This window comes from Salarias fasciatus, chromosome 5 (genome assembly GCF_902148845.1).
Source record: "Salarias fasciatus chromosome 5, fSalaFa1.1, whole genome shotgun sequence".
Classification (NCBI taxonomy): domain Eukaryota; kingdom Metazoa; phylum Chordata; class Actinopteri; order Blenniiformes; family Blenniidae; genus Salarias; species Salarias fasciatus.
Genome location: NC_043749.1, coordinates 11,526,834 through 11,546,829, shown reverse-complemented (window position 1 = coordinate 11,546,829; position 19,996 = coordinate 11,526,834). Strand labels below are relative to the sequence as shown.

Here is a 19,996-nt window from a genome sequence, read left to right as displayed (position 1 = left end):
TACATGTTTGGTTGTTGTCTTTTGACATAACACCAATTTTCTTTAATTTAAGCCGTTTTCCAATTCTTTGATCACTTTGATTAGACGAGTTCACCAAGTTGTTTTAACAAGTGTTCAGTCACGAGTAGACTAGAATGGCCCTGAGGAGAAAGCAGTGTCAGAGAACAGAGCAAGAGAATGTGTGAGATATTGGGAAAAAAGGTAAGTGATTGGTCTTCTTTCTTTGAAACTAAGCTATTTTGTAGAAAAGGAGGCTATAAATGGCAAGTCTAAAAGTGTAGCAGAAGAAGCAGAAATGTTTTGACATGCACACAGTGGACTGATGGCACTGCCTTTATTGAATGATGACATGATTGTCACAAGGGTGGTAAAACAGCTCATCTGTGCAAGCATATGATCCATGGTTCTACATTGAAAGTGTGTTTTCTGCTGACAAAGCAAGTCTGAAGTCTGATCATGTGTCCTACTCCACACAGGGTGAATACAGAGTGGTTACCGGAGCTTCACTGACCCAAGGCCAACACTTCACAAATGACACAAGCATGGCAAAAGCTTTGATTTGCATAATGTACCCACTTCAAAACAGTTCCTGCTGATAATATTTGAAAGCAAAGTTTGAGGTAATATCTGAAAACTACAATTAATTGTAAAAATCAGTTGAATATGAACACACAGAAAATAGAGATACTGCTGCAACCCTGAATGAACTGTGGAAGAACCACCTGCTGTGTCTGAAGAGTGAAAAAGCTACAGAGGTGATCAGTGTAGAATGTGCTGAGCTATGAGGAAAAGTAAGAGCTTCAGTATGATCGGAATCATTTATACCACATCTGATTCACAGGTATTTATCCGTTTTATTGAATTTCATCAAAAAGATTTTACTGATTTAAATGCTTTTGACTAACACTCGGTTCACCAGTTGAGGTGTGAGTGGTGACAGTCAGGCTCAGGGGCTGAACCGCCGTCTACACCAGTCGCCGTCTTTTGCAGTCGCGCTCCATCTGGTCTTCAGATGTGCTGCTGGGTGCTCCCAAAGGAGACACTTGGTTCAGCATGGAGTCATCGGATGCCTGACCGAACAGAGCCATGAGCAGGGCGACGCCAAAGCCTGTAGCGCGCTCCCCCTGGGAAGGCACAACATGGAAAAGCACATCGTTACCCTGCAAATTCGTTTTTACAATAAACGGAGCTGTTAAATTCAGGCAGCGAGAAGGACTTTGAGCTCTCTTCATGAGCAGAATCACAAGATGAAGTAAAATACCTGCAGGAGCACTATGAACAACAGGGAGCAAATAAATCTTTATAAAAGGAGGAGCAAGGAGTAATTAGAGCCACAGTGATCTTCTGCTCTGCCTTTGAAGGAAACACTGAGTTTCATAATGAATGCGGAACAACGAAAAAGAAACTGGTTACTCAGGATAGAAAGTCAGTTAAAATCACATGATTTATGGATGATTAAACCAGAGAGGATCTATTTGGGTGTGACCAAAACATCTTGAGCGCACAAACACGAAATAAAATCGCAACTAGAAAGCACTTCTACAGCAGTCACAGTGAGGCCAAAACATTTTCAGATCGGATCGGTTCCAGCAGCTCAGCATGCAGCGGCTAAACGCAGCCTCTGCTTCCAACACAAGAATCTCAATTAACACGTGCGAGCAGCCCCAGTGCACACTCCATTGCTATTTGTGTACCGTTTCTTAAAATTATGCCCCAAAATGCAATCAATTTGAAGGTCCATGTCAAAATTTGTGTTGAATTTTCTTTGTCAGGAGCAAGAAGATATTTGCTCGACAGGTTCAGTTCAATCCACCACAAAAGATTTGCAATGAAGCTGTGATGTGACTTCTCAGCTATTTTGGGCATCAGAAACATCTCGTCAAACTCGTTGCATGAGGCAAAAACAAAATGGTCAACTTAAAGTATTTGGGTCCATGAACCACATTTATTTATTCATTGAAAACTTCCCCTTGAGGTTTGAATTTACAGACAAAATGTTGATCAACAACAGGTTAAAATCACTGAATTTTTTTTCCAGTAGATCAGATTAGAACAAGCATGAATCTGCTCAAATACATTTTGCTGTGAAGCTGTGTTGAAACACCCTCTTCCAAACCTTTGATTATTTCCTGGTGTGCTCTAAGATAAAAAAAAAAAACAAACAAACAAGCAGAAAGAGGATAAACTGGTTGCACATCAAAGCTTCAGGTACTCACAGCATGAACTGGAGAAGCGATGTCGACATGGACCCAGACACCAGGCCAGTCGAAGCCCAGGTGGGAACCAATGAAGAGGCCAGCGCAGGAGCTCTGGGCGTTCTCCCGGTCCTGCCGAGGCAAGAAGAAAGTTAACACATATCAAGACTCACACCAGAGAAGAAGACGCTACAGCGTCACTAGAGGGACCACATTCTTCTTGATCTCCAGCTAAAGCTTCAAAAACACAGCAGCTGTTTTTATTTAGTGTGATTTGTGTGATCTGATTAAAACAACACTGCTGCTTGTGTGATTTATCTGTGTTTTTGTGGGTAACAGAATTTCTTCATCTAACTTTTTACAAATAACTTGAACCTCCAGGTGAACGTGGTTCAAATCAAAGAGCTGCGAGTTTTAGGATGCAGCAGCTACTTGTGGGGATCCAGGAAGCGGTTCACTCACTGCCACGGAGTTCTTCATGTCGGCCATAGCAGAGGTGAACTCGCTGAAGTGCAGCTCGGGGCAGTACACCAGAGGGTGAGCCAGGTCTCCGCTGCTGCGGCCCGCACGCACGCACGCATACTCCCACTGCTCGCTGTTGGTCATCACCGCCGCGTGGTACTTCCCTGTGGAGATTCCCTGGACGACACGGAGGGGAACATGTCGGCTGAGATCGCTGTGCGGCGGCGCCGGGTCTGCTGGCTCGTTCGGCAACGGCCACCAACCTGCGCCCCCGTCAGTGTGGCCATGTCCAGGATGATGTCAGCCGAGAGGTCCTTGCTTGCGTACACGACTCCGTCCGCCAGCACCAGCCTGCCCTCTGCGTCGGTGTTGTTGATTTCCACCGTCCTTGACAATAAATCGGAGAAATCAAACACACTACACCGCGGCTCAAGTTCACTGCTGGTGAAATGATCTGACGCGATTTACGAGCAGGAGCACCATCACAGCACGGACGGCAAAGAAAAACTGCTGATGTGAAATTTGACACTTGCTGCTTCAAATAAATCACATTTAAATTGACACATTATCTTTAAAAAGATGTCTCACTTTCCAGAATACATGGTGTGGATATCATCTGGCCGCGTGGCGGACGGCCCGACTGAGTTCTCCGCCAGGCAAAACACTGCGTGGAGGTTATCCTTAAAGCCCTGAAACGAGCAGACGAGAGTCTGGTGAACACGGCGTATGAGGAACAGAGAAGCTTGTAAGGTTTGCTTCGGCTGTACTTTCTTTTTCGAACCAGGTTATTCTCATGATGACTGCAGGGAGAATCTCATTACAGCTCGATATCACTAAGCTGCTTTTCAGCTTTACAGGACATCAAACATCAGAAAAGAGCTCTCAGATCGTTTTCCTGCCTGTAAACTCAGTGCAGCTTCAAGGACCCGGCGTTCAGTTACTGCTCAGGGCGACGAGAGCTTTGAACACTGTTTGACCGATTCACTGACGCATACAAAATCAATAAATACGACAGTTCATGGATCACAAATGAAATGGTGACGGCACCTGTTTGATCGTGGCTTTGAAAGCTCCCAGAATGGCAGCAGCTCCACCACAGTCTCTCTTCATGCCAGGCATTGTTGTCTACAGCAAAAAAATGCAACAGTTATTCACAGATTGACACTTTAATTTGATTTCGAACGCATGATCTCCTTTTTAGAGTAAAGCAAGCAAGTAAATGGAATTTTCACAGGATTTTGTTTGTCTTCCTCCGTGGCTGAGATTCAAACTGATCCCTCACAGTCCAGTTTTAGGCTGATTCCCAGGCGTGTTTCCACATTCTCAAAAGCTAATTAGATCAAGCAGGCGACAGCAACTTGAACGGATTATTGAGAAAAGACTTAAAGCCTTAAACAGATCAGAAGTGTCAGACGGTGCATGGTCAGAGATCACCAACACTGAGCAGCTCTTCTTCAGGCAGCAGAGTGCAAGGAGGGCAGTACCTCAAGAAAGACCAATTTTTTTTTTCTTAAAAAAAAAAAAATATATATATATATAGCTCAAAATTCAACTGAATAACCTATTCAAAAAATTACATTTCACAAATGAAATTGTATTCCTTAATGTATGAATAGCTGTTGACAATAGTAAAATATGGCTTACCTTTCCCTTGATGCTGAGTCCACCAGTGTCGTAGACGATGCCCTTCCCCACCCACGCGATGGTCTGAGTCGCACCATCAGGAGTGTGGCTCAGGACTGCTAAAGCTGGAGGATGCTCTGCTGCCTTCCCAACACCATAAATACCTGCGAGAGCAGAGCCGAAGAGAACAGATGAAGTGATAAGAATGATCAATAAAAACTTGGAGGATCTGAAGCCCGCAAAGATCTGAAGCAAACTTTGCAAGCTGGTATTATAATTTAATTACTCAGATAATCTTTGCAATTGTGAATAAATGGAACAGAAACAGAAACATGTAAACAGCCAAAAAAAAACAAACAAACTAGTAGAATAAGGAAAAAAAGTAGCTCTTTTTTTAATTTAACAAACAGGCCAGATATTTCACAAAAAGAAGTTACTGTCATATTATTGGCTTATTACAGAAGTAAAAGGATGACTCCAGAGACGGTACCTCCAAACCCTCTCTGCTTCAGTTCCTCGCCACGAATGATGACTGGAGTGATTCCAACTTCATTCCCAACAGCCTTGATTTCCTGGAAGCCAAACAATAAAAGGCTGCAATAAAGTAATTGCAACAAGTAAAACAGGAAACAATTGATTCTAATTTCCTGCAGTTAAAATGGAAAAGTCACATAAACTCTTATCAAACTATTTTAAACATTATGTTCCTACAAATAATCTTAACAGTTCAGCAGCTAAAAAGAAACATCAGTCGGATTGCCCCTCCGACCTCCAGGAAGTGGTCTGTGTTCATCTCATTGCAGGGTGTGTCCACGATGCGCGCAGCCAGCCGCACTCCATCAGCAACGTTGGACAGACACTAAACAGGAGAGCAAGCAGTTAAAGCAGCAGACCGCAGGTGGAATGCTCGATCAAAAAGACAACGGAGCTTCACCTCAAGTTCAGCAGCATCGAGAGGGCTGCTGTCTTGTCCAACAATTAAAAACTCCACGGTCACTTGCTTTTTTTCTGCCCTGCGTGACGAGGCGGAGCGGCGAGAGAAGATGGGGAAGGCTCTGGCAATGGCGCAGGAGGACGCAAACACGTCCGAACGCTCACACACCATCTGCAGAGGAAAGCAACACCTGATTTACTCCAGCACTTTATGACCCAAATGTGATTGCCTGGACTTAGAGAGATGAAAAACAGCTTCCCCATTGCACATCTGCTCAGTAACATAAACTGTTATCAAACAACCCAGAGATTAAATAAAGGGCAAAAGAAAAGGAGAAACAAGCAGCACTGATGAAAACTGACCACAATGCAGCGATTATTCCCTCCCGGCAGGCAGGAGCGGACCAGGCGGGACACAAAGTGTGCAGAAGAGGGGCTGTTGTGCCTGCTGACACGCGAGGGGAGGGCAGCCACCGCGGCATAGTTGAGGTACAGCGGGCAGCTGTCCGTGGGGTTTGGGTTCAAAGCACCAAGAGCCGCCTGCCAGATCTGAGAAAACAGGAAACTCCGCTGACATTTATGGTTTACTGCAAATACATCATACTAAATCCATCTCATCATATAACATTCATTGTGACAGTACTGACATTTGAAGCACAAAAACATCCACCCAATCATCCTCCAGCAAGGGTGTGTTTGCGGTTGTCAAGATTTGGGGAAATTAAAACTGACCCTGTGAGCAACTGCTGCAATTGTAAGGCCCACTTGTGGAAACACGAGCCAAATAAACATGCTGAAACTGTTTCTGCAAAGCAACTCTTCATGATTCATTTTCATTTCATCGAGGAAATTCCCCTCAAAGGAAAGACCGTCCAACAAAACCACTCCTGCTCAAATCTCAACACATCTACATCGGTGCTGACGAGAGCAAGCAGATTATCTCCTGCCATTTTGACTCAGTTTCAGTTTTCAATGCTCGTAGTGGTTCTCAGAGTTTGTAAAAATACCAGAAGAAGAAGTGGAGCTGGTGGTGTATTAATAAGTCTGAGTTCAACCTCTGACCCTCAGCATGAGCATATGATTCAGCTGAATCAGCAGAAGCAGCACCATGGCAAAAACAATCCTGCAAGTAGAGGAAGTGAGAACTCTCAAAGTCCGGAAATGGCTGCTGTTTATAGCCTTGCAGATGGGAATAAACTGTTAAAGTTTTTAAAACTAGGATATGGGTAAAGATGCATTAAAATCATTTTAAAAGACATCAATATTTTAAGCTAAGCACTTTGCATTTGTTCAATTGCATTTTAACACTACATCCATCAAATAGCATGTTTATCTGACTTCATCGATGTTTGAATGAAAAAAGGTAGTCAAACCTGAATTTATTCACGATCTGCTTCCAGCTCAATTGCCATCTTGCAGTCGTCAAAAATGTATTATGCACACTATTATATATTTTGTATTATGGTCATTATAGGAACTTCAAGGCGCTTATGGTGACTTACTTATATCAAGTAATGAATCAAAGGAAGGGAGTAAGAGAGACTGTTAAAGTCTGTTTGAAGCTGTCACGGCGTCTTAAAATCAGGCAGATCAAATGCTGTGATCTGATTGTCTGAGCTGTGTTAGCTCGTGCTAACCGCGGCTAGCATGGAGCTAGCATTAGCCCCGGCTGAAAGTTACCTCTTTGCTGACGACCGGCTGCAGCTTTCCTTTCACCTGGTTCCAGCTGACCTGCTGCAGGTGGCTCTGCTGCCCCAGGATCAGGACTGGGCGGCTCTGCGGCTCAGAGTCGCCAGCTGAAGCCTTCCACTCCAGCACCACGTTCGCCATGTTTTTTTCCTTGGAGTGGCTCTGCAGCGGCACGCTGACCGCGGAGTGGACGGACTTCTCGTTCAGCGGACCAGTGACGGCAGCCGGGAGGTGTCAAACCTCACGTGCACCCACAGCGGCATCTACCGGGGAATAGCAAGGAGCGCAGGAAAGCCAACAATAGACAGATGTCAAATATGACGATAGCTTTATTTTCTGACGGGACCAAAGCAGAACCAAATGACTGACAGCAGGGCACATACGTAATGCTATGACAGTTTCAACACGGTGACCAACATTGCTGATTTCTGAAAACACAATCACAATCATCGAACAGCAATATTTTACTTACGTTGTATGTTCGAAATAAAATTCATTCATTCATTAAACTCTTAATCACAATCAGAGAAATATTCTCTTCGTTTCCAGGGGACATTAATTTCGGACGGACTTTTGTTCCGTCAGAAATGTAGTCCCATGGAAACAAAGCCAGTTTTCCAAAAGCTATGCACTTTTACTGTTTTTGTTGTTGTTGTGTTGTGGCTTTTGCTGTCATGTTGAAACTTTTGTTATTGTGTTGTAGCACTTGCCGTTGTGGTGTGCCACCGTAGTATAGATTACTGCAATATAATATAAATTGTGCACAATTACAAATACATTTTTTTTCCTCCAAATTGTTCTCGTGACAAACTGGGAAGTGGGAAAGGTTCCATGTTTCTGAGGCATCGTCTAACTAATATGACATTACTCAAAAATGACAAATAGTGGATCCACATGAGACGTGAGATTGTCTTCACTGTTTTAAACAAACCCTTTAACAGACTTCATTAGCCAAGCATGTCGTTTGCTAGTTATCGACAAATAGTATTTCCATACCACCGATGTCTGTTACAAGAATCTATCAAAAGTACATAGTATTCTTCTCAAAAATCTGATTATTTGGTTACATTTTCACTCTAATTCAGTATTTTTTTTGGAAAAAATATTTTAGAAAATTCCACCATGATAATAACACTGATCAAAATGTATGTATGATCACTGATCAAAATGTCCATGTATGCAGTTACTTTTACTACTCATCTTTTCTTCAGACAACTGAATTTCAACTAATTGATTCAATTTAATACAAATGTCATTTCAATTAAAAAATTCAATCCAGTAAATCCATTGATGGCAGTAATTTATTTTGAGTTGTATGTCAGCCACAACTAAATCACACAGAGCGTTAAAGGTGTTACACACTGAAATCTCAGTATTATGCATGGAAGACATATTGATACATAAACTTCTGCACCAGATTAATCCCTGATGGAAAATCTAATTTTGCAATATTCCATTACAGTTTTTGATCTGAATTTCAAATATATTTGCATGACACCAAGAAGAATGGTTTACTGTAAAATGTAAACTTTAATGTCACAGTGCAAATATTCTAAAGCCATTTAGGATAATACACCTGGTTTTACACTGGAAAAAGGCAGTCAGAGAAAGAGCAGAAGCTGTAGCTTTAAAATGAGAATAAAAAAAAAAACATACATAATTCACAACAGCAGTTTTAAAACTTAAAAAAGAGAGGCAGTGGCATGGTTTATACTTGCACTTCAATATTTTACTCATTTATTAAGTTAAAAACAATGATTCATATTACCTTTTTGACCTTGGCAATTTTTTTTTCTACTTCAGTCATGATATCTATATATCAGTCATTCAACAATTATACTTCAACCATACATTGAATGCTGGACAGTGAAACCAACAGTTTGAAGCCACATTTTTTTCCTAATGGACCACTTAAACTTAACTTCAGAGAGCCAATGAAATCATCAATAAACCCGCAACCTGGGACTTTTATCTGCACGATCGTAAGTCATTCCAAAAAAATTGCATAATGTTGAATACATCTATTCCTTACCCAGGACATATCTTTATTTCACAATGCCACCAAATGTGGTGTTTTGGTTTTGGAACGTTAACCCATTTGAGGTTCAATGCTACTCTAATATGAACAGTGACAGAATTCAATCGTGCAGTTCTGCTGTATTTCCCAAATACTCTCTGGTCAAGTAGCTAATTGTCCCGATAACAGAACAAATCACTCTGTGTGGACTGAAAGGAAAAACAAAACTGTTTAACAGCTAAAACACAGCTCTTCATAATCAAAACAATGCCAACACTGGTTCTCTTCACTGCATTGGCAAACTGGGAAGACAAAAAACACTTTTTCTTTTTAGATTTGTGAGCTTCCGCTTTTCAAACATGACAAATGCAGCTTTTCTTGGTTTTACATCAGAGTCTATTATCTGTCTTTGGGTCTTCAACTTCTGATCATTTAAAACAAGATGGCATGAAATCTTAAACTTGCTGTGCAAAAATATCAATAATTACACTAAAATCTACGTAACATTTAGTTCCAAATATAGTGAAATGTCTCATGACATTTACAATAAAAGCTTAAAAGATTTATTTCCTGTGCTCTTAAAAAGTTAAAGCACTGTTTCATTCTGGCGTATCTGACTGAAATACTTTTTTTTTGTGCTCTACACTTGGTGTGTAACATCCAGCTCAAGGTGTGCTTGTCATTGCACCTACAGTACAGTACACACTGACCTGAGGTTAATTCTCGATAATTTTGGGTTTCAAGATAAAGCAGGAAGGAGTTTAACTTCATTTCAAGAATTATATACATACTAAACATAGCAAACTACATTATTAAAACTATAGACATGCTTTTGACAGTTGCATTTAGTCACAATAATATTAGAATAGTACGTTATTTTATATATTTTGTAGTGTATGCTACACCATCGGATGGATATGAAAATAGAGTCTTATTAATTGCATAAAAGCTTTACAGCCCTAGTTAGGTTTTTGTAAAACATGTAAATTAAGAAGCAGTTACAAATATGCAAAAAAAAAAAAAAAAAAAGCACTTATAGTGACAAACACTCATAACACGTACACACTCCAGTCACACAAACATACGGCCAAGCACTCCTTCACTTTGTATCATCTGAGGACAAACAATGAGGTTTCAGGTTTTGGTGGGTACGAAGCTCAAAAATCAACAGACTAATTTCAGGTGGGGGTTGGGGGGGGGTTCATGTGCTCATGTTAAAACTATTCATTTCAAATGCTTAGTACTTCATTAACATAACCTATCACACAGAAGATCATCTAAGAGGGACACTAATGTTAGCAATGTAAGACTAGGTTTAAGAGAAGCAACCGCTGCTACTGGTGCATAAATGCTACATGACACGTGTATAAATGTCATGACACGAGAGAGGAAGCCTTACATGGCCACGCGTATGTTGAGGTGTGCGTGTGTGTGTGTGTGCGTGCGTGTGTGTGCGAGGCTGTCGGAGCCACTGCGGCCTGGAGCTCAGGCGTGACACAGGTTTCCACTGGAGCCGCAGCCCGCGGCGATGCCACAGTTCTTCAGGATGGAGCCAAAGTGTGAGGCTGTGCCATTGCTGGCTTCTCTGGGAGGGAAAGGCTTCATGGTGGAGAGGATCAGGGCCAGACAGTCTGCTACGTTTTTGTTGGGGGCACAGGCCAAGGCTGGTGTGTGACCTACAAAGAATGGATGAAGACGATATGGTATCCTTTTGGAAACATGAAATGTTCGAGTGTTCCGTCAAGCATACCTTCCTCATCGACAGCCATGACGGCTGCTCCTCTACTCAGTAAAACCTGCACAACTGTGGCCAGGCCTTTTCGCGCCGCAATGTGAAGGGGCCTGAAAGAAAGAGAGAAACATGTCCTCCATCACAAAAACACAGAAACTATCGCGACTTGTTTCAGTTCCATCATTGACTGTTTAAATCATGAATAACGTTTTATGTGACAGCATGCAACTCACATCTGGAGAGCGTTGTTTCTGGCATTTATGAGGGAGGAGTCGGCGATCTCTCCCAGGATCAACAGAGCACACATCTCATGGCCCTGCGGAGCGAAGCACATCCTGCTATACGTGACTGAGCACTCAAATGTGCACTGTGGAAATATCAAGGTTATAAACATTTGGAAACAATAAAGTTGTGATGGCTGGAAATACATCCATCCTTTGATTTAACTTCACCTGCAGTGTCACAATTCCACACATATTAAGTATGAAAGTTAAATTCTTACATAAAAAAAAAAAAAAAGAGTCTCACAGATTGAAGATGATTTACAAGAAATGCTTCATTTTGTTTACAGACAAGAACAACTATCACTTTCCTCGTCAAGGTTTTAATTAAGTCACGCAAATTGTGTAAAAAAAGGTGATAGCATGCATGCAGCACTTCTGTTTGTGTGTATCTGTGACCTTGCTGCAGGCTAAGTGAAGGGCTGTGTTATTATTGACATCCACCAGGGTCAGGTCTGGCTTCGCCTTGTGCAGCAAGAACTCTGAAATGAGTAACAATAATCACAGTGAGAGACACTTTCAGTGCACCAAGCGAGCAAACGGGTGTTTTAAACTGAGTTCATTAGTGAGGACCGGGAGGTGAAAATGGTCTGAATGCTCGTCAACAGATATAGAAACGTAAAACGCCGGTTTTCTGATCACGTACCAACAGCGCTGGTCTGTCCGCAGCTCGCAGCAACCATCAGAGCAGATGATCCACGTTTGTCCACAGCATTGACCTCTGCACCCTGATCCAGGACCAGCTGGAGCCCGGCAACATTTCCAGAATGAGCTGCTGCGTGAAGGGGAGTCCTGCAGCCAGGAAGCATCAAAATGAGCAAATTAATTCAAAACGCCAAACCAAAGCATTGTGGGTGTGATTTTAAAATAAAGACCTGTCTGACAGACTGAACCCACCTTCCTTTGGCATCAACAGCGCTGGCAGCTTGAGGGCCGACAGTTTTCACCAGAAGATTAGCAGCAACATCATGGCCATTAACTCTGTGAGGAAAGAAAAAAAAATCTATCAATAAACTGAAGAAGCACTCCATTTCTTTATCAACTAATATCTAATGTGCACACACACGTACGTAGGTGTGTTACTCACAAAGCACAGTGTAGTGGGGTGAATGAATTTCCTTCCCTGGTGCTATAAAGTTTATATTCAAGTAAAATGCATAAACATCCTTCATGCCCTAAAAATAGAGAGAATACAGAGAAGATTATGTTTTTGTTGTGAAGCAGTATAAAAACCAGAGATGAGAGTGCTGCTGCTCCTTCATATATATCAGCATTTATATCCATGTTTGTTTATTTCAACATAGTATCAAACCGTTTCTTGCTCCTATGTCTCACCATGGTAGGCGGCCCAGTGAGTGGGCGTGTAGCCTCTGTAGTCCAACATGGAGTCCAGAGGGTCGGCTGTCCGGGCAGCCATGAGCAACGTGCGGAGCAGCTCCGTGTGACCGCGAGACGCTGCCAGGTGCAGCGGCGTCCGTCCCTGAGAGTCTCGGCACAGAGCGGAGGCCCCGTGCTCCAACAGAGCAGATACACACTCCTCACTGCCCAGCATCGCCTGCAGGACGGGAGCCGGGGACGTGTGAGAGGCGAAGAGGCGACCTGATTTTTCTCAAAGGAGGAAGTGAGATGTGAACACTCACAGCTCTGTGCAACGCAGTGAATCCCTGTTTGTCTCCAGCGTCGGCCTGTGCCTTCTTCTCCAAAAGGATGTGGACACAGTCGGTGTGAAGTCCCAGAGCGGCCAACATGAGAGCCGTCCTGGAAACAAACATGCATTTAAAACAAATCTGAATCTATCCATTACAATAAACAAAAAAGCTGGTAGGTTTAATATAAATTGAGTTTGAGAAGCTCCCAGAAGCAGGTCTGAGAAAGTCTCCCACATTGCCAGTGGGAAGTGTGTAGTTTGGCCATGTTGGGAGGCATTGTTCTCCCTTCTCTGTTTGCTATGAATGCACCGATACACACAACATGACACAGCTTCAACGTCGACAAACGTTGTACTGTTTAGCTGAAGAACACAACCCACAGAATGTCAAGACCTCAGCAGGGTTTCAGTGGTGAACTTCTGGTTTCCAGGCCTAAGTGTTGTCCACTAAACTCCAGGAATTTCTGACACTAATAACTTTTTTTTCCATTATTCAGCAATATTTGGCTGTCATTTCTTTTGATCATTAAAAAAATTAATCGACACTGAACAAACACATATTTTACTTCACAATTTTATCCAACTGGCTCTATATTTTGTCTGATTACATCATTTTCATTGAAGCCAAAGTGTAGATATGACAGTAAAAATGGAAAGTGCTGTGAATGACTTGGTAAGTAATCAAATTAACAAATGAAAAACTGTCATGTTAAAACGAGAAGAAATAAACATAACTTTATTTTACTTGATTTAAATAGATAAAACATAAAGAGACTCACTGTCCTTGTGTGTCTTGACTGTCAATAATATCAGCACTTTGCTCCATGTTGACCAACAAGAGCAAACACTCCATTTGGCCTTCAGCAGCTGGACAAAAAAAAACACACTGTTAGAAGTGATCGAGATATGCTAAATTGAATGACCACAACACCGACCGACATGCTGCATGTATCCGATTCTGTCGTGTCCTCACACACCTGCAGCGTGGAGAGCTGTCCACTTGCGCCTGTGCTCCTTCAGCGTGTACGAGGCTTGATGTTTCAACAGGACTTCCACACACGAGGCGAAGCCTCTGTGGGCGGCCAGGTGCAGCGCAGTCTGGCCTTCGACGTCCCGCACGTCCAGACTCACTAACGTCTCGCAAAGCAAGTGCAGCGCGTCACAGTGGCCGTAATACGCCTGCAGGAACGAAACGCAAGGAATCCCAACGTATTAACGGGAGGCGTTTCATTCAAACGTCGCACCTTTTCAAAGCATTTTCATTGTAGTTATACTTACAGCCAAGTGCAAGGGACTGACGGGAATATTACTTTCAGCTTCTTCCAGGCAGTTGAAAGAAATCTCCAAGAGCTGGAAAAGAAGTGAGTGTGAAGGACTCTGATCTGCAGGGGATTAGTCGCAAAATAAAGACCGGTCGAAGCTTGGAAATATTACCGACCAGCTCAAGATGCTGCTTGTTCCCATAAGCTGCGGCGTAGTGGACGGCGCTGTAGCCCTTTGTGTTCTTCAAGGTTGGGTTTGCCCCGTTGTCGAGTAAATAATCTAAACATCTGAAGAGATGAAAAGCTGGTCAAAGCGGTCATTCAACGGCTTTAACGAAGGTTTTCAGTTGTGATTTTCTTCTCTCAAAGAAAGGATTTTTGTTTTTCCTATCGATGTTAAATTTGAAAGAAATTATTTGCTCTGTAACATCTTAATGGAAGTATTGTGCTTTAAAGAACCCCAGTGTGATCATGTGAGGTCTTTATTTCCCGTTTGTTAATAAGACTGTTGTGAACTGTGCACAGTAGTGTTGAAAACACCCAATTTTATGGAAAAAAGAAAACACCCAAACATTCATGTGCTTCATAACTGAAAAAAAGTGACTTACAAAGAAGCTTCTTGTTCCTTTTCTAAACTGATGCTGGACTCAGAGTTCGGGCCTCCGCTGCGAAAAGAAAGCGAGCGCCTTCAGTTAGAGACCAGGATGACGCCCACAGCATGCTGCTCTCGTCACGTCTCTGTCAAAGTGTCCAACACGAGGTTCTGACCCGCAGAAGGTGTGCGAGGCGGCGGCGTAGTGCAGAGGGCTGCAGTTGGTCAGATCCAGCTCGTTGACCTCGGCGCCGGCCCTCACCAGGGACACGGTGCACTGGCTGTTCCCGTTGGCTGCGGCGTAGTGAAGAGGGGATCTGTGGGACGAAACCAGAGGACAGCAGTGACACGGGGGCTACAATCACGTCAGAGTCGCTGGTCTGAAATGCCTACCTTCCCAAATCGTCTTTGATATCAAGCTCAGCTCCAAAATTTATAAGCAAGTTGAGACACTCCACATTTCTGCAAGACAAACGAAAAGGGACGAGGTGAAAAATAATGTAAAGATGAAGCTTATGTTTTCTTTTTAGGGGACGATGTGATATCAACTCACAGAGAAAAGTATCTCTTACGCAGCTGATTAAAAACGTACACATTTACTGCAGGTTAGATATTCAGGCTTTTATAATTGATGCTCATTTCAGCGCTCGCCGCTATTGCTCTGAGTTGCACTATACTTAATCCGCCACGGAGTTGTCTGGTTCAGGCATCTATCGCTAATGGCACGGGCCGAAAATAGTTTGAGGGATTCATGTGTTCATCGCTCACCCTCCAGAGGCAGCGGCATGCAGGCAGGTCCTGCCGTGGTCATCCAACATGTTGATATCAAACCCCACTGCCGGTGTTTGACCGCTTGTCAGAGGCGCCACGATGTTGTAAAATTGTCCTGAGTGAATCGCAACACACACAAAACATTTTTTTTTTTACTTAGATAAGGGAAGCATAAAAAAAACATGCTGTTGACATAAATTGGATTCTCACCATTAGACAATAATTTCCGACAACAGTCAGGAAATCCATAGAGTGCAGCCAGATGGAGAGGAATCATCCCATGAATCCCTTGTCTACGGAGATCACAGCATTAATTAGTGTGCACATGAAAAAGCAGTTCACTTTTCTTCAGTTTTTTTTTTTTTCTTCCATCTGACATTGTGAGCACTACAACTAATGTTCAAAACAACAGAAACGGACGGACCTGCTTCTGTCGGCACCGTTTGTCAGCAGAGTGCTGATCAGCAACTCCTGCCCGTGTCTGGCTGCAACGTGAAGAGGAGTGTTCCCATTTACGTCGACGCAGTCAACCTCTCCACCTGCCAACAGACGGAAATCACACCTACTCAAGACACAGTTCAAATCAGGTTTGTGCTTCTTTATATTTGTTTTATCTTTTCATTAGTGTTTTTTGCACTGCATTTTACCGTTTTGGATGAGAATCTGGGATCCTGTGAAGCGACCGTACATCGCAGCCATGTGTAAAGCACTCTTCCCTTCTTTATTCTGGAATAAACAACGTGGTGAAAGAAACATGTTAAATGAGAAAAATGATTTCATTCTCAAACCACTGGCTACATTTCAGGAATGTTTAAAAAAAATTTTTAACTTGTCAAATCCACTTAAGTACATGTGACTAATTGAAGACACGAAAAAACAAGAAGGTGTATAGATTAGTGATATATTTCACCTGAGTCACACCAAAGTGCTAATTTGTGCATTAGACAGAGATTTCACCTGCATGTTGACGTCGGCTCCGTTGTTGACCAGCAGCTCCAGACACAACACGCCGCTGGAGGAGGTGGCGGCGAGATGCAGCGGCGTGTTTCCGTGGTAGTTGGGCTGGTTGATGTTGGCGCCGCAGTTCACCAGCTCAGTGGCCACGGCGTCTTGTCCCGTGTGACACGCCATGTGGAGCGCCGTGTTCCCAAAAATGTTGGCTTCGTCAGTCTGAGTGTCGGAGAAAGAAAAGAAGAGAATTATGTTGAGGAGAGGGGGAAAAAAACTGTCGGCTTATTACAAAGGAACGAGAGTCGTGTCTCTGAGAAGTATTATAGCTTCTGTCAGAGTGACCCTTTACCTCCACCCCCAGGCTCAACAGATATTGAACCACATCTGATTGTCCGCTGGCAGCTGCAGCGTGGAGCGGAGTGTAGCCACACTTGTCTTTGCACATCACGTCTGCTCCGTGCGACACCAGCAGCTTCACAACCTCCACGTGTCCTGGGAGAAGACCGTAACATTCACTACAGGCGCATTACAATGCAACGCATTGACTTCCCCGGCCTGAAGCTCAGTGTGCGAAGAGGTCAGTCTGACATGAGATCACACAGAGGAACAGTCAGTGTGTCACTGTGCAGCGATGAGGGTGCACTCACTGTTTTGTCGCCATGGTTTCGTTCAAATAAGTTTGGCAACACTGAAAATAAAAGCTACCTGTAGTTTCTACAACATGTTGCAGCTACTGGCACCTCTGTTCTTTGCAACCTTTCGAGAAATAACTTTCACGCGTGTCTCCAAGGAGCGTTAGGTCATTTACCGAGGTATGCAGCCAAGTGGATTGGCTGCCTTTCCTTCTTATCCTTGGCACAAGTTTTGGCACCTTTACGCAGGAACAAGTTCACCATCTGCAGAAACGGAGCAGCTGCATCAATTCCAGTGTCAACCTGCGCTCATCCCCACCGAACCAGAAAAAAAAAAAAAAAAAAATCTACATTCTATCAATCACGAAAAATAAATCGACATCCAGAGATAAATGGAGTAAAGCTGAAAGGTAAATTTACAAAGAAACCCCTGGATTATGGTTTACCTCATCATGGCCGCTGTATGCTGCGTGATGAAGCGGCGTCCGACCCGATCTGTCCGCTACATCTAAGCTGCTAACATGCGGCAGCAGTGCTTCGGCGCAGCCTGTGGCCCAGTTTGCAGCCGCCATGTGTAACGGGGTGTGCCCGAATTTGTCTCTTGCGTTGACCTCTGCTTTTTCTTTCAGGAGCAGCTCCACAGCTCTCTGGGAGAGAAAAGGGAAGAATGAAAGTGAAACATAGCCACCTGGTTGTCTTCATCTTGGTTTTTCTGAGGATTAAAAGCAGAAATTACTTCATTTCGTGAGGCGGCTGCTCGATGTAAAGGGGTCAATGAGCCCTGGTCCTTAGCGTTGACGTTTGCGCCTGAAAAGGAGAATGAATGCAAAGATGAGCCTTTTTTTTTAATTTGAAATATTTGGTGTAATTTATGTCTTTGGAATATGACCAATTTATGATCGTCAACTGAAAAAACTTCAACCTGAATAGAACACACAGTAGTGCACACAAGTCTTTGGTCAAATTGAAACTTCTTGCAAAATGAGAACATGGTGTGATGGTAAGTGGTAGCTGATTTACATTGTTCTTTATTTCTTTTGCATGTTATGTTGTTTAGTTAAAGGACCCCATGCACGCTGAACATGATCTATTCTCCTTCACTTCATGTCACTCTTCAGAAGAAGAGGCAAAAAACAAAACAAGAACACACACCTTTTACTCCAGCTTAATGTGCAATAACTCCCTCTTCCATTAGAATGTAATGCACTATTTATTTATTCATAATGTTTTGGATTTGTTTGCCCTCAGACTTAATGTGCCTGAGCTTGTCCGTCTGTTATTTCTGTGATGAGCGGTCACAGCAGAATCCTCATGATTTTAAAACGTTGCTCCTTTTAATCATTTAATTTGATCACTTTTTTAAAAACATTTTATAACCTTCATAAACTTTAGACATGTCTTGACGATTTGCACAATACAATAAGACACATTTTGTTTACCTGAACTGATAAGTAGGTCCATAACATGGACATCGCCCATATATGCAGCAGCATGAAGTGGTGTGCTGTGGTCTTGGTCCTGAAACAAAACAAAACAAAACAAAAAATGCAGATTTCATCTGATTAGTCTATTGAATGTTTGAGCTTTTTCTAAACATTTAAAAAAAAATCTGCCATGACATTAATGCATGTAGTTGTTCAACACTGTCAAACATGCTTTAAAGTTTGGCACCCGTTTTTTTGTTGTTTACATACAATTTATAATAACAATAAAACATTTTATTGACTATGACTGTGAAGTTAAATCTGGACTGCATTACCAGTAAATTCACATCTTCTTCGTGGCTCAACAGAAATGTCACATCCTCTGCGTTCCTACTGAATATGGCCTGGACCAGAGGAGACTGGGGAGACAAAATAGACATGCAGAATAAACACAAGGGAAGGGATGCAAATAAACCTGTTACCATTTTTAAAACATGGCGATTGAACCGGGTAAATTCTCTTGGAATTATCATGAATAAAAACAATGCTGTGTGTTTCGGTCCAGTTCAGGACAAAGCGTCCAACTCTGACCATTTAAACTGTCTGTGACATTTTTACTTACGAATAAAAACAAAACAAAACAAAAAAACGACAATCCTATTTTTGATTCAACTAATTAAAAATCTTGTTTGCTCATGACTGTAAAGCAAAAACCCTTCAAACTGAACCTCGACGCTTTTCAGGAATTTATTTTTGGTTTGTTTGCAAGATTTATGACTCTCAGCAGGAACCCCCATGATCCCGAACTGAGCGATTGGAATGCACTGCAAAGATCCTCCTTAACTCAACAAATCCCGACATCAACTGACCACGCTAGCTTTTCCCATCAAGCACAGATCGGCTTATGCTTGCAGGACGGAGGGTTGAGACAGGAACCAGCCTCGGATAAAACTTTCCTCGTCATGTTGCTAACAGGACTAGCCAGCTGTTTGCAGAAGTGAGACGAACAGCTTGTTATCTAACGTGTGACCACACAGCAGGAAGCTCCTGGAGGCCTACCTGCTCCGTTATTTTCCTTAACTCCATGTCCGATCACTGCGGGAGCTCCTTCATTGACACTTTGTGGAAACTTGACTTCATGTCACTCTTCAGCAGCTAGTTAGCCTAGCTTTAGCTTTAGCTTAGCAACTGGAATAAGTGAAGTGTACAGCTACCGAACTATCGCGAGACACGCTCCAGAAATGTGATTTGTAGTGGATTTTTTTTTCCAATAAAGAATTAAAAACTTTAACTGGCACATATCTGTTGGGTAATTTACGAACACTTCTCGATTTAAGTTTTGATCTGTGTTATATGAATAAAAGATGCACATTGAGATGAGAACGCAAACATGTATTCGATTTACATTTTGCTTCTGTTTGTCACTTGGTGCATCAATGAAACCTATTAAAATTGTTGTTTTAAGCACCCCTGCTGACCTGCTGAGGCTAAGGTTTTTTTCACATTGTAAAATTACTTGAAAGCTGTTTCATAACATGAAATAAATAATAATTACGTTTTTATGGTCAAAATATTTTCCATTCTCTTTTGGGAAATCACAACATTGTAGAACCAGTCTTGACATATTTTCTGATAACAAACGCTACACTTTTGACTCCTATTCAAATTTAGTTTCATGGGCTTTTCATATCAACACTGATCTTCATCCCGAATCAATAAGTATTTATTGATTATTTGTTGTCTATACTGAGCAATCCATGCATGTCTACCCATACCATATTAAT

At 42.5% G+C, this 19,996-nt stretch overlaps 2 protein-coding genes across 2 annotated transcripts; both read right to left on the bottom strand.

The window, feature by feature from the left end:
• Positions 1-317: 317 nt before the first annotated feature.
• On the bottom strand, positions 318-7,109 carry npepl1 (aminopeptidase like 1). The gene is made up of 12 exons (XM_030092464.1): positions 6,894-7,109; positions 5,577-5,762; positions 5,215-5,385; positions 5,050-5,139; positions 4,771-4,852; positions 4,302-4,444; positions 3,705-3,782; positions 3,246-3,346; positions 2,921-3,044; positions 2,658-2,834; positions 2,217-2,327; positions 318-1,124 (listed from the first exon to the last, which is right to left on the bottom strand). The coding sequence occupies exons 1-12, from the start codon at positions 7,041-7,043 to the stop codon at positions 966-968; spliced, it is 1,572 nt and encodes a 523-aa protein (XP_029948324.1). The 5' UTR covers positions 7,044-7,109; the 3' UTR covers positions 318-965.
• A 1,076-nt stretch (positions 7,110-8,185) lies between these two features.
• Positions 8,186-19,420, bottom strand: ankrd52b (ankyrin repeat domain 52b). Its single transcript, XM_030090743.1, has 28 exons — positions 19,272-19,420; positions 18,548-18,631; positions 18,228-18,306; positions 17,525-17,595; positions 17,235-17,435; positions 16,965-17,052; positions 16,506-16,648; positions 16,163-16,375; positions 15,853-15,931; positions 15,630-15,744; positions 15,416-15,498; positions 15,203-15,320; positions 14,828-14,896; positions 14,611-14,751; positions 14,451-14,507; positions 14,019-14,130; positions 13,859-13,930; positions 13,558-13,759; positions 13,360-13,447; positions 12,573-12,690; positions 12,268-12,487; positions 12,020-12,107; positions 11,830-11,913; positions 11,579-11,724; positions 11,332-11,414; positions 10,885-10,967; positions 10,670-10,761; positions 8,186-10,595 (listed from the first exon to the last, which is right to left on the bottom strand). Exons 1-28 carry the CDS (start codon positions 19,296-19,298, stop codon positions 10,405-10,407), a joined length of 3,147 nt encoding a protein of 1,048 aa, XP_029946603.1. The 5' UTR covers positions 19,299-19,420; the 3' UTR covers positions 8,186-10,404.
• Between the last annotated feature and the right edge of the window lie 576 nt (positions 19,421-19,996).